The 14,270-nt window shown below is 41.4% G+C and overlaps 1 protein-coding gene across 1 annotated transcript in view; it reads left to right on the top strand.

Moving 5' to 3' along the window:
* The window catches only part of Dok5 (docking protein 5), a 201,018-nt gene that overhangs the window by 93,549 nt on the left and 93,199 nt on the right, over nucleotides 1-14,270 (top strand). Inside the window, exon 2 of the mRNA XM_004636018.3 lies at nucleotides 6,125-6,232. Coding sequence (XP_004636075.1) covers nucleotides 6,125-6,232 — 108 coding nt within the window. The remainder of the gene's footprint in view (nucleotides 1-6,124; nucleotides 6,233-14,270) is intronic.

The raw sequence follows: 14,270 nt of genomic DNA, 5'->3' as shown, positions 1-14,270 counted from the left end.
TGTGGTGCTGGGGGATCGAACCGCGGTCCCTGTGCTTTGCCAAGCTTGTTTCAAGTAGGTGCTTTAGACCACTGAGCCATCTCTCCAGCCCCATTACAATTAATTTTTAAGAATTTGGCCTGAACTGTAAGTGAGTGGAATCATTCCTCATTCCTGTAGCATCAGATTTCGAGGTGGTGTCAATGTTGACCCACCTAGTTGGCCTGTGTTGCCCTGGGCAGGGAGTGCAGTTGGATTTTTATCTAAGTGATAGGGAGGCACTTAGGCTTCCAGTGCTGGGTGGCCTTTTCAGCTTTCTCACGACAGAGCTCAGCAGCGATTGAAAGTTTACTCCATCTCAGCAGCCCATGTGTGTGTCCCTCAGTGACAAGGTGGCTCCTCAAGCAGCCCTGTGTCACACGCTGCTGCATGCCCCTCATTGGAGACCCCCCCCCATTTTGGCAGGCCTCATTGCCAAGCACTTGACAGAGAATTCATTCTCAGCCACCCCAAGTGGGAGGGACAGTACTGTCTGAAAATACTTCATGAATATTTACAGCATGGGCTGGGCTGCTTGCGGGATGTGTTCAGGGGATGATTTGTCTGACTTCACCCCACAAGGTTCTGATTCAGTAGCCTGGGCTAAGCTCTAGGAATCTGCCCAGCTAGCAATTATCTGGAATGACACTGGACCACAAGAGAGTCGCTGATGTCCGATGGATGACGGAATAAAGGAAAGATCTGTACTGGATCGACTGCACTCAGCTTCTGGGTGGCCTGCCCCCATCCGCGTGTGTTTGAACTTGACTTCCTAAACTTCTTTTTCTCTTCGTGAAAGCATCCGATTTTAAGTTATCTCACCATGATCCTCCAGCAAGGCCCTGTGAGGCGGCAATACTTCCACTGTTCTTTTGCTCTAGCAGGATGCTGTTATCCTCACTGCTTACCCAAATGAAAGGAAAACAAGAGGGAGGAACAGAAGTTTCCTAACCTTAGTACAAGTGGGTCAGAGATGGAAATCATTAGACACGCTGCCTTTGAGGAATCTGAGCTTGCGTTCAGCAGCCTTTGGAAAGAAGCCAGGCAAATCCTGGCTCAACTGAGAAGAGAATGAACAAAAAATTTTTTTGAGAAAGTTAGAAATGTACTCATTAAAATTGGAGCTGAAAACTGAGGCATCATTTGGGAAAGTTAAAATATCTTTCTTGGTGAAAGTATCTTCTTTGGAATGTACTTTTTTTTTTTTTTCCTGCCTTTAGAGTGTTCTGCTCCTGAGCACTTTCTCATGGGCATTTAGAACACAAGAGGCTGCAGTTAGAGCACGGTAGGCCAGATGCCCACTCCCTATACCTTTTGTATGAACGAGTGGAGTGACAGCTGCCCCCACTGTAATTGCAGTCCATGCTGGTAGCATGGTGCCCAGGGAGCCAGATGTACTCTCCATTGTTCAGACATGAGTGGAGTGTGGTCAGAGTCTGCCAACCACAGCATCGAGGATGCTGAACCTCCACCCGGAGAGGATGGTGGCTTCCTAAAGCAGCTTGTACTAAAGTAGCTTAGTCTTGTGGTTAGTTAGAGTGTGATGTTTGGGTAGGAGGCAGACAGACAGAGACTGCAGAATAATATTACTGGATTAGGCAGTAGCTGTAATTGCACTGTTAAGCAGTTGTTTAACTCTTTTTGTATCTCTGCATTTTGAATGAGATGTATTTTGAGGTAAATGTCAATTTTTGTTCAGTTGTAGGGAATATTTCACAAAGATCCTCCTGTGACCTTTTCTAGTGTTGCTGGTTTTAATGTCTTCCCCCAATACAGTATGACACCATAAATGAAATATTCTCATCAATACTGTGCAGGGGCACAGCATTTTATCACGGTGAGGATTCTTTGTGTTGATGTTTTGTGAGCACACACACTATCCTTCACCTACTCATCCCTTTCTCTAGTAGCTACTCATCCGGGTCCCATTTTTATCATTTTTTCTCATCAAAACTGGTAGATAGGGCGCTGGGGAGATGGCTCAGCAGCATAAGCACCTGCCTGGCAAGAGCAAGGTCCCAAGTTCAATCCCTGGTACTGAAAAGAAAAAAGCAAAAGCAAGAGTGGTAGGTAGTGTATGATAGTGCTTTTCTATCACGCCCAAAGCTCTGGGATGGACCCCTGGTACTGTAAAATCCATTGGGCTTGACATTTCTTTTCACTTAGCATAATTCTCTAGAGATTTGTTAAATTTACTGCAAATATTAATAGCTCATTATTTTTATAGCTAGGTAGTATTCCACGATAGGGTGTAATAAAGTTCACCTAATCATTCACTTCCTGAAGGTCCTGTGAATAGTGTTTAACTTGGCTGTTCTGAATTAAGCCACTGTGAACATTCATACAGAGAGACTGTGTGTGTGTGTGTGTGTGTGTGTGTGTGTGTGTGTGTAAGTTTGAATTTCCATGTGATAAAGTTCCTAGTGTGCATCTGCTAGTTGTATCCTGGTTGCATTGTTTGTTTTTAAGAAAATGCCACTTACCTTTCAAAGTGGCTGTAATGGTTTACACTTCCACCAGCAGTGTGCGACTGAGTTTCCCCACAACTCTGCTAGCATTTGATGGCGATGCCATCTATTGTTGCATTTATTATTTCAGCCAGTTTGATTGGTGTGCAGTGGTATTCCATGGTAGTTGCATGCGTGCTTTCTTGTCAGGTTGCATGCGTGCTTTCTTGTCAGGGATGGAGTTGAACCCCTCTTCATGTGACTTGTGACTGAATGTTCTCATTGGCGTATTCATAATTCCTCTTATAAGCAAGAATTTTTAACTTAGTATTTGAGAATCATGTGTTTTATATACTAGCCCTCGCTGAGAGATGGGGGTTTCAAATATTTTCTCCTACTCTGTTTGTCTTTTCGTCCTCTTAGCAGGAGTGTTTGGCTTTGCTGAGAAGCAGTTTCTCATCTTCTCGTATGGATTCTGCTTTGACATCAGGAACTCCTTTTCCAGACTGTAGTCCTAAACAATTTTTCCTAGAACTGTTACAGTTCTATTTTGTATTCAAGAAGGTTTTGATTTTTGTATAACACAGATCTTTTAATCCCAGTGAGTTGTTTTTCTTTTCTTTTCTGCCTATGGAAGTCCAGTTGGTGTAAAACCATTTGTGGAAGAAATCGGTCTTTCTCCACTGAGCTGCTTTCTCCCTTCATTTTCATGTTTTATATCCCTGGATGGATTCAATAATTAGGAAAGATAAAAACTTGTGCAAATGACTTTAGTTACACTAATACCATTGGCTATTTAAGAAATAACAGTTCTCTTTGGTTTAATTACAGGATTAACTTTTGGTAAGCAGAACAACTACCAAACAAAACCCCAAATTTATTCTCATAATCCAGGGAAACCATGTAACAGTTTGGTATGTTTTCTTTATTTTTCTCATGCATTTTCTATATAATAGTAATCATAATGTAAGCAAAGTTTTTTAAAAAAATGTATTTAGTTGTTACAGGGTCTCACTATGCAGCTCGGACTTGTGGTGATCCTCCTGCTTTCAGCCTCCCCAGCTCTGGGATTACAGGCATGCACCATTATGCCCTGGCTCTGGCTGGCTCAGCACACCCTAGAGCAGGCCTGGTGCGGCATGTGGTGCAGGGGATTGAACCGCGGTTCCTGTGCTTGCCTAAGTAGGAGCTTTAGTCCACTGAGATATCTTGCTGGCCCTGTTTTATATTGTCTTCCTCTATAACATACTATGAACCCTTTCCTGTGTCATTAGAAATTCCTTTTGAAACCCATTTCACATGAGCTACTTATGTTATCCTGTTGCGAGATAACTATGTAAACATTGTGTGTACTATCTATGTTACTATAGTTTTATTTATTTTTTTATAGTTTTAATATGACTTACTCTATGGGGTTGCAATATACACTTTTATATTTGTGTGTGTGTGTACCACCTTTACTGTTATGTACAGCTACCAATTTTATGCTATAGATGAATAACATATATTAATTACGTATTTTAGAAGTGTTATAATTTACTTTGTCATTCTGTATTAGTCAGCTCTCCTGTTGGTGAAACACAATGCCCTACACCCAAAACCGAAAGGAGGAAAGGTTTAATTTAGCGTATTGTCTCAAGAGATTCTTCAGGCTCTAAGGCAAAAACATAGAGCAGGAAAGGCGTGGCAGAGTGAAGCTGCTTCCTTGGCGGTGACCAGGAAGCAGGGTAGGGGAGGAGCGCTGGAGAGGGTTGGGCTAGGGACCCTATATAGTGGCTAAAGTACACTTTCATGATTGACCCAGACACCCAGGAGATTGCTTTACTAACCTGGTCATGCCTTCATGACTTACACACTCATACCCGGTATCTAGCATTACTAATGTATCGAGCCTGTCTTAACCCAATGAAGTTAAGATAGACTAGTTGCCAATTCTCATTACTATAAATAATCCTGCTACCATTGCAGTATGCATTCATTGGGGTGTGACACGTACCTAACCTTTTCATTCAGAAGTAAACTGCCGCAAGAATCAATTTATGTTCTTTGGACGACTCCAAAGAAGACAACCGATAATTTACTAGAACAGTAAAGTAAAGTAGAATATATCAAACCCTGTGAACGAGTAGCAGCAACCTGCATCCCTTGCCCATCTGTCGGGTATTCGTAGAACTGCAAGATATATTTTAAATCAGTTGGGGTTTGAATGACCATATATTTTATGTAAGCTTTATTTTGTTTTTTCTTGGAGAATCTTAAGCTTGATAGCACATAGACTGTATTTATGGATTGACTATATAAAATTACACTTAGGTGTAATTTGAAGGTAATTTAAGAATAAAGATAATCATGACTGAGCAATGCTCACCTATCTGTCTTTAATAAGGAAATTTCTTATTTGTTAGCTGTACTTTGCTTCTTTGATTTAAGCAAAATTCCCATTCTTTTAAGGTTAGCTGTGTCCAGTGGCCTCTAAAGATCACCACAGGGTAATAATGCCACTGAGCTTTCTCATCAGTGAATGTTATCTGTAATTTAATTTCGTGTTACTTTTTCGACTTTTTTCTTTTTCTTTTTTTTGCAAAACTAGGGATTGAACTCAGGCCCTTGTGTTTGACAGGCAAGCGCTTATCTGTTGAGCTATCTCCCTGGCCCCACTTTTTAGACTTATATCTCACTTGATTTGGGTTTTGGAGAACTTCCTTTTTCATATGATCATTAGATCTTCACAGTTTTACTCTTTGGTGTGATCAATATTTTAATAGATTAATTTAGTATTGGCTAGTCCCATAGGGCGGTTTAGGCAACTACTGTCAGACCCCGATTCAAGCTAGCTCAGTTACAAGCTATACTGGTGCTGGCACTGGAAGGTTCCTGGGGATGCGGGTGATTTCCAAGGAACTTAGAAAAAGGGCCAGATCTCAAACATGTGAGCTGAAATATTACACACAATTAAAATAGCTCTTCTACTTAGAGGAGAAGTGATCTAATTAGTTACTGCAGTTCCCACTATTTACCTATCATGTGGATGAGTCAACATGACCATAATTTCCAAGTATAACCACTGGTGTTGACCTCTCTTCAGGAACTCACCTGAGGGTCTCTGGTTCGAATTTTCTAAGCAAGGCTCCGGATGGTGTTGACAAGCCAGTCATTCACTGATCTAGCGTTTGGCTCAACTCCTCAGCATCCGTTTTGATGAACAACACATGGGTGTCTCATTCTAAGACACATGCTCCTCAGTGTGGCGGTGTGCTCTTAGCATATTATCCTCCGTGATTTTCAGATGTGATTGCATTTGAAATTAGATCGTGTGTCATGAATGACTATTTATTTGTAGTGATTTTTGATTTTTTTCTTTTAATCTCTGGCACATTTTCTCAAATATGCCTAGTGATAATTGTTACTAAAATATGTAAAAAATTTTTTTGCCTTCAGACACTTATTTTCTTCTGGTTCTAATAACTGTGTGCATTGTACACTTTGCCTATGGTGAAACAACTTGTTTTTTAAATTTTATTTTCATAAAGAAACATCCAGTTTCTGGCTTGAGAATATTTTACAGGTGAAGAGTTCAAAAAAGGAAACATTTAAATGCAAATCTCAGTAACAGCCGAGTCAGTGGAGTTGCCTAGCTTAGTCTTTGTGTTTCTTTCCAGATTTATCAACGATGCTGGTTAGTATTCAAGAAAGCTTCAAGCAAGGGTCCAAAAAGATTGGAGAAATTTTCTGATGAACGTGCTGCATATTTTAGGTGTTACCATAAGGTAAGTCTACACTGCTGTAGCCTGGAGAAATCCATGAGGCAGTAAGTAGAATTTGTTGTCTCAGTTATTTACCAAACCTGATGATAATGCTTTTTCTGTGGACAAAGTAAAATAAACTCTACTAATTGTTGAAAATAATTGATAAATGAATAACTACTCTTGTGGTTTTCTAATTTTTGTTGTTGTCTTTCCTTCACGGATATAGAATTTACCCTGTTGCTACGCTGAGGCAGGAGGATCACAAATTTGAGCCCAGATTGGGTGACTTAACAAGACAGTCTCAAAATAAAGTTTAAAAAAAGATTGGCCATGTAGGTCAGAGGTAGTGCATTTGCCTACCATGTGGGAGGCCCTGGGTTCAATTCCCAGTATTGCAAAGGCAAAGCTAAATACTGTTCTATGTAAATTTATGCAAATTTTCTATGTGAATAGCAAACGGTACTGTCAGAAATGAAGTTCCTTGAGGCTTGATAGTGGGTCTCACTGTGTCCAACATACTGTCTGACGGAGAATGGACACACATTCAAGGCTTGGGAAATGTGGAGAAAGAAGCCAGGAGGACAGAGGCCACATGTTATGGTTTGTGTCTAGATGTCCCCCCAAAGCCTCCTGCCTTCATGGGGTGGGCTTCTAGAGTTCGTGATTGACTCATGGTCCACTGCTGGGATTATGGGTGTCGGTGCTACACCCGTCCTGGAGTGGGCAGCTTGCACACAATAGAAGGGAAAGAAAGAAGCTTGCTCTCTCTAGTCCTCTCTTTTTGTTCTTGGTGCTTTTGCTGTTTTTCACCATCCACCAACTGCTGCCCTCTGCCGTGTGCCACCCTGCCCTGGAGCCAGCCAAGTATGGACTAAAACCACCACAGGCTGTGAGATAAATAGTAAACCTTTCCTTATTTAATTTTGGGTGTTGGGTATTTTGTCCCAGCAAGGAATAATAATGAACTAGCACAACATATGATTGGTGGAAGAGAAGGAAGTTTCACTCTTTAGTGCATTTCTCTAAAGTGGACGAGTGAATTTAATTCCGACTTGAAATTTCTTTTAGTAGTAGTGAGACTCTGTCAGTATAGTAGTAATTATGGGTTAAGATACTACATCATTCCGGAGGAGAACATCCAAGTAAATACAAGGTTTACTTGCTGTTTGCATCACAGATTAGTCAAATCTTTTATTCTGCCTGGCAATGTTTTTAATGATCCTTGTGAATTCTTAGTCTCTGTGTTTTCTCCTTTTCAGGGAGATGTGCAAAAGTACATTGTCACTGCTTCCCAACGCCCTCATTATTTCCAAATACTCCTCTATTATTTATGGAGGATCTGTGCTTATTTTTATATTACAGCATTTCAAAGTTAGGTCTTGTATGTGAAGAAGATTCTTGAATTCTCATTGGGTGACAATTCAGTGGAGCTGGGCCCCTTGTCAGTTCAGATTTCACGTGAAGCTAGTAATCCGTTAGCACAGAAATTTGTCCAGAGAAGGGGAGTGAACAGGCTTTCTTTTCCATCAAGTTTCCTAGAAGCAGGGACTTTACAACACTTATAAAGGGCCCATTTGCCACCTCTGTTTCTACCAGGAAAAAAAAACTGTAGGGAAGTTAGTTTACTTCTCAAATTAAAGAAACGATGAGTATGCTGGGCATTATTGGCCTGCCTGCACATATGAAAGGGAAGAAGGAATGTAAAACAAGTCTTTGAGACACATGGAGAAGGAACGAAGGACAGCAGCTTCCATGCCTCTTGCTTCTCTGGGGCCCCTGAAGCAGGTCCTTCCAAGTGGCTTCCAGCCTTTCTTCTCCTTGTGGGAGCACCCAACTAGACTTCTTGATGAGTTTGTATTTTGCCCGCCACTTATCTTCCATATTCTAGATATCTCTACTATTCAAAAAGGCTTTCTCTCTTTCTTTTTGTATTCAGGAAGGAGTTGTTGAATTGCAAATCGATTACTTAGGAGCAATCATGCATGAAGCCAGTGAAGCGCTGTAGACAGTCGTGAGCTCTGCTCTCCATTCCTGTCTTGCTCTGGACTCCTGGTGTCCAATTACTTGAGGCCGGATGTATTACGTGCCAGTTACCCCATGTGTAGCCAACCTAACAACCAGATAGCAAACAGCTCTATAGGAATGGATTGCTCACTTTTTGCTTGAGAAGCCTCACCTTCAAAGCAATTCCCAATGCCAGAGGGGGATTTTTGGCTCATCTATTGGACAAATACTGAGCTTAGGTAGCCAGAAATTGCAGTCACACCTCAGCTGGTCTCTGCTACTCTCCCATGCACTACAGACCCTTGTACTCTTTCGTCATTGCGTGTTGTCACCAATACCCTTGAGTCCTTCCTTGTTTAGGTAGAGTTCCAAATATATGCAGTAATATCTAGGTCTATGTAATTCTCTGTGCTTACCTTTCTGAAGGTAGAAAAATTAAAGAATAAGTCATGCTTTACTAGTGGATCTACACATAGGTATGAGAAGAAAGAGAAGAGAAGGCTGTAAGCACTCTTCACGTTTAGTGCATTAGCACTTGGTGCTGGCTGTACGCACTTCCCACAACTGTTGCTGCCCTCACCAGTACCAAACCACTGGCCCATCCGTTCTTGGTGCTGTGCAGTCTATCTCACATGAAGAGGCCCTTCATCTCAAATCCTCCAGTAGAATCCTTACTATGGCCAGCAGGAGCACAGGAGTGATTTCCTGCTGCCTGTTGAACCGCATTTCCCAGTTTCTGCAATCCCATTTTTCTCTGTTCCATGTTCCTGGAGATCTTTGATATTTTCTAACAATACCGAACATCTTCTTACCCTTAGATCCTTTCCTGTTGCTCCCCCCACCCCTGAATCCCCCATTCCCCCACACCCACAGAGGTCACTCCTGTAACATTGTTCAGATTCCTCTCTAAGTGAGGCCATTCCTTGACCCACTTATTGAAAGCAGACTCCACCTACACACTCCCTTGTAGTCCTTTTTGGTTACTTTCCTCAGCACCTATTGCTATGGTCATACTTCCTTGTTATTTCTTATTGTCTCCACAACCCGAGCCTAAAATAAGACTCCTCTGTCCACCATCACTATGAATTACTAGGACTTTATACAGAACAGCCACTTTTTAGTCTGGCTAAACACAGTATGATCAACAGAAGAAATGCATAGATGTTGGTGTAATATACTTTTCTTTAGTTTATCATTTAAAAAATCTCTACCGGAGGCAGCTGAAAGCAGGAAAAGGAATTTCACTTCAGAGGAAATGCGTTGTTGTGATGGAGCCCCAGCTACTCTGCATTGGGAAGTTTTAAGGGGACAGATTCAAATGTAAAACCAACACAGATGGCAAAATTCCCCTTGGAAAGTGAGAGGAGGCTGAGGATGTACTCATTTGCCCCATTCCAGATTTCTACCTGCTGGCTTTGCAATTTAATATGCAAATCTTTGGGGAATGTGTTAAGTCACATTCTCTTTCATCTATAATAACCATTAACAAAAGTTCAAAGCACCAGAATGGAGAATTATCTACATTAAGCTCCCCAGCCCTTGACAGTGGCTGTAGCTGATTCATCCTCCTTGCTCTTAGATCCGATGCATTTAGTATTAATCTCTTGAGGGCATAGAAAAGGCTGGAGTAATTCTGAGATATGCATTTTTTATCTCAGTGCTCTGTAATTTATGAATCTTGATGATGAAACGTTGAGGCAGTATGTAGTGTGCTGAGGCCAGATTTCAGAGCCTGCTCTAATAAAAGTAAAGCCATTCCCCAAAAAAATGAAGACACGCACCTTATGCCACAGAGCTGGCGTGGCATATGTGGGCACAGACCTCCTGAAGGAAATCCTTGTATTGTGTGTACAAATTTTATTGTTCAAGATGTTAGTTTTAAAAGAACTGATTTTGAATATCTCAATCTTTTAAGAAATTTTCACACAAGAGATTATGGAATTTAAACACTTGAATCATTCCTCCCTGCAAATGTAGCCAAAGGTACTCTCGTGCAAAACTCAGAAAATAAATTTATGAATAATGCACATAGAGAACACTTGAGTTCTCATTTCTTTTTCTCTTCATGAAGCACCCTTCCAGCATCCTGCACTGTCAGAGATGTCTGTGAATTTGATGAACTGTAATTGCAACCATATTTGGACTACAGCGACCTTAAATATAGGCCCCGACCTGTAAATGCAAACTCCCTGTTTTCATTCAGGAAATAAAGGTTGTTCCCCTTGCTAGAGAGGATGAGAGTTTCCTTGTGTAATTTTTCATTTTGGGAATGCATATCAATTGAGACAAAGTCCAAGTGGAAGGTAGAACACCTACTGCTGTTAGACTAAGGAATATGAAAGGGTGAGAACCATGCAGACGGAGACTTGGGCATCTGGGCTCTTAGGCTGGCTTTACTGCTGTGTTTCTGTCAAGTTGCTTATTTGTGTTTAAAGGTAACCTACATGGTGCTGCTCATAGAACTTCCCCGTGTTCCTACACTGCTGTGCCTGAACCATCCAGTTCACTTTAGACCAGAAGGACAATTCCAACAAGTACTCCAGTAGGATATTTGCAAAAAAAAGTGTACTTCAGATTCTTATGAGCAGCAGGGATTTGTGGTCAAGCTCAGTGGCATAAACCCCTGCCTGGTAAGCGCAAGGTTCTGAGTTTGATCCCTAGTACCAAACAAACGAACAAACAAATAAGCAAACAAATGAAAAAAAATTTGGGAGCTACACCATTAGGTCTCTGTCCTTGAGATCCATAAGCCACCGGTGCTTATTGCAAACTCTGATACGTCCTGCACACAGGACAGCAGTGACTTATAACTTCAGGTTGGCATATCCAAAACTGATTTGGGGCCAATGGCTTCTTTTTTATTAACCACGTGTTCCATGGACTCAGTTAATTCTAAAGAAGAGTCTGGAAACTCTAGCTTTGTTGCCTCACTTTCTGAGTTGAGTGTTAACTTGTCCCACTCTTGTTTAAATAATGAACAACTAGAGATCATTTCTACTTCATCAAAATCAAAGGGTTGATCTGTGTATTAAGTGATAGCCTGATTGTGATTGAAAATGAAGTGTGTTTATAGGCCAGATATTTACAGAAAACACAACGAACACAATGAACAAATAAGAATAAATATGCCATGTAGGACCCCTGTGGTTGAAACGACATGGAAGGAGCGGTCCGCCCGGTGTTGTAACTGCCACAGCAGAAGTAACAAATCATGAGCATCATAACACATCCACCCTGTCAGTTGCAAGGACAAAATGATATCGAAGCTCTTCCCCTGAAGAAATTTTTAAAAAATTATGGTACTTTGCTGAGCTAGCTTCTATCCATTCTCAAAATTGTACCAAAGCTCATTGATACTACTGTGGACTCCAGAGCTTTGTATGCGTCTTCCCTAGCACGTGCCGCTGGCTGTCCGATGGTACTAGCTGCCTTGCTACCCTGGACTCGCCCTGCTTGCTCACCTCAGCGCCTTTGTGCTTGCGCTCTCTGACCTGTAAAGATCTCCCATGATTCCTTCTCTTCCTGCAGATGCTAGTTTAAGTATACCTCCAATAGCCTCATGTGATCACTCCATCCAACTCCCACTCACGTTTCTCTAGTATTTTAAATTCATGCAACTTATACTGTTAATTGTATGATGCATTTATTCGTATTTATTTTTGTTTACTGCTGGGTGGACAGTGAGCTCCAAGCATTGTTGGAGATGTACTGTGTGATGTTCAGCTCTGTGGCCTCTGTGTTTTCCTTGGTGTATGAGATCTAATAAGCGTTCACTAACTATTGTGGTAGTTTGTGATGCAAAGAAGAAAAATGCTTGATGAATTTTGAATCAGAAAATCATCTCATTACACAAAGAATTTTGGACTGGATATTTAAATTAATTATTTTTTAAATTTTTTTTTAGTACAGAGTCTACAGGGTCTTACTACATATATCGGACTTGTACTGATCCTCCTTTTTTCAGCCTCCCAAGAGCTGGGATTACAGGCATGCACCACCACGCCCAGTCTCAATTGCCATCTCAGCACACCCTGGGGGCAAGGCCGGCATGGCACGTGGGGGATTGAACCCTGGCCACTATGCTCTGCATAAGCAGGTGCTTTAGTCCACTGAGCTATCTGGCTGACTCTGATATTTAAATTCTTTATGTCTTCAGTTTCCAATTTCTAAATTGGGGACAATGATAAATGGGACTGATTTTACAAGGCTAATAGAATTTTTTCTTAAAGTATGGGTTCTTTACCTTGCGCTTGATAGCCCTCAGTAATACATGATTAATAAAATTTCTTTAAACATATACTTTTATGGGCTGGGGGAGATATCTCAATGGTGTCTGCACCTACTTGGCAAGCGCAAAGGTTCAAGTTCGATCCCTGGTACTGCATGCCGTGCTGGCCCCAAAATCAGTCATGGTGGTCTGTAATCCCAGTGCTGGGGAGGCTGAGAGAAGAGGATCACTACAAGTCTTAGCTGATCCAAATCAATCAATCAATCAATAGAAAACATTAAAAATATACTTCTGGACAATGCCATTAAGCTAGTACTTCTCCTTTGGTCGTCATAGGTACTGAGCTTTTGGGGGGTGCTGTGAACCCTAGAATAGGTAAGAAAGCTCACATGAGTAAGGCTGTACCATACCCCACGAAGTCAGCCAAGAGCTGGTAGAATTGAAGGTAGACCCAGGCCTTCCGGGGACAATGTGCATGCCCCTCGCTGCTGTGGCCAGGATAGAACCTACTTTGTATCTTAGACAGGTGACCCCTGGCATTCAGACATCTGAAGGGGAAACTGGATGAGGATGATGTAGAATATTGCAGAGGCTCTGCCTTCTTACTGTGCTGTTCCACACCTTCCCAGAATCACCAAGAGAAGTTTGAGGGACCCCACTCCGTGTCGCTGTGCCATTGTAGGAAATAAGCGGCATCCTTGTCCCCTGAGGTAACATCTTGCACGTCTGTGGTACAGGTTCACAGCTAGGACAATGACATGGGTGCCATTCACTGCCGTTGCTCCGATTTCCTCCCATTTGTTTTCATACTCATACCTTATGCGTACTTAGTTCTGTGCAAGCTTCGTGCTCCTAAGTGCTTGTGTCCATGAGCAGGGCTAAGACAGCAGTCCTTTCTGCAGTGGCTTTTTGTGTAACCCTTTTCTAACCCCCTCCGCCAGCTCTCCTCACCAGCAAATGTTACTGTGGTTTCTGTTTGGATTTTCAAAGACATCATATAAGTGGAATCATACTGTATGCACTCTTGGGGTTGGCTTTCTTCACTCAACATGACTCTAGAGCTGTGTCTTCATTATATATAGCCACAGCTCCTTTTAGTTTCTAAGCAGCACCCCACAATCCAATGTCCAGTTTCACAGCACTCACCTGCTGAAAATATCTGTTGGTTCTAGTATAAATTACTACTATGGACACTCACGTGCACATTGTTCTCTGAACATGAGTTGCCCCCACCCCCGCCACTGCTAACTTCCCAAGTGTGTAATTGTTGGGTCACCTACCAGCTGTGTGTGTAGTTTTAAGGTAAACTTCATAACATGACAGAGAATGGCTATACCATCCTGTATTCTCATGCACAATGCATGGGTGGTCTTATTTCTCTGCATCCCAGTGGCATTTGATGTCACTATTTTTACTTATTCTAATAGTAAGATCTTGTTAGGCTTTTAATTTGCATATATTAATAGCTAATGACATGACACATTTTTCTGTATATCCTCTACAATAAAGTGTCTTTTCAGGTTGTTACTAAGTTTTAAGTGGATTTTAAAATTTAAGGTGTTGGAGTGCATGTGTGTGCATGGATGTGTGCGAATGAATATACATATATACACATACATTTTTTTCTACATACTAGGTGTTTCTCCTAGCTTTTTATTTTATGGAAAGAGAAAAGGTAATTTCATAACAAAATAATAGGAGAATTACAATAATAAATACATTACGTGCTGTTATCTTTAAAGTAGTTGCTCAGGGAACAAGATATGGACATAAAAATCTCTCCAGTTGATGTCAGCACAAATCTTCCTGTTTAAGGCTCTAAGAGAC

This window comes from Octodon degus, unplaced genomic scaffold, assembly GCF_000260255.1.
Source record: "Octodon degus isolate 3935 unplaced genomic scaffold, OctDeg1.0 scaffold00077, whole genome shotgun sequence".
Classification (NCBI taxonomy): Eukaryota; Metazoa; Chordata; class Mammalia; order Rodentia; family Octodontidae; genus Octodon; species Octodon degus.
The sequence above is the reverse complement of the archived record's forward strand: the minus strand, read 5'-3'. Positions and strand labels throughout refer to the sequence as shown.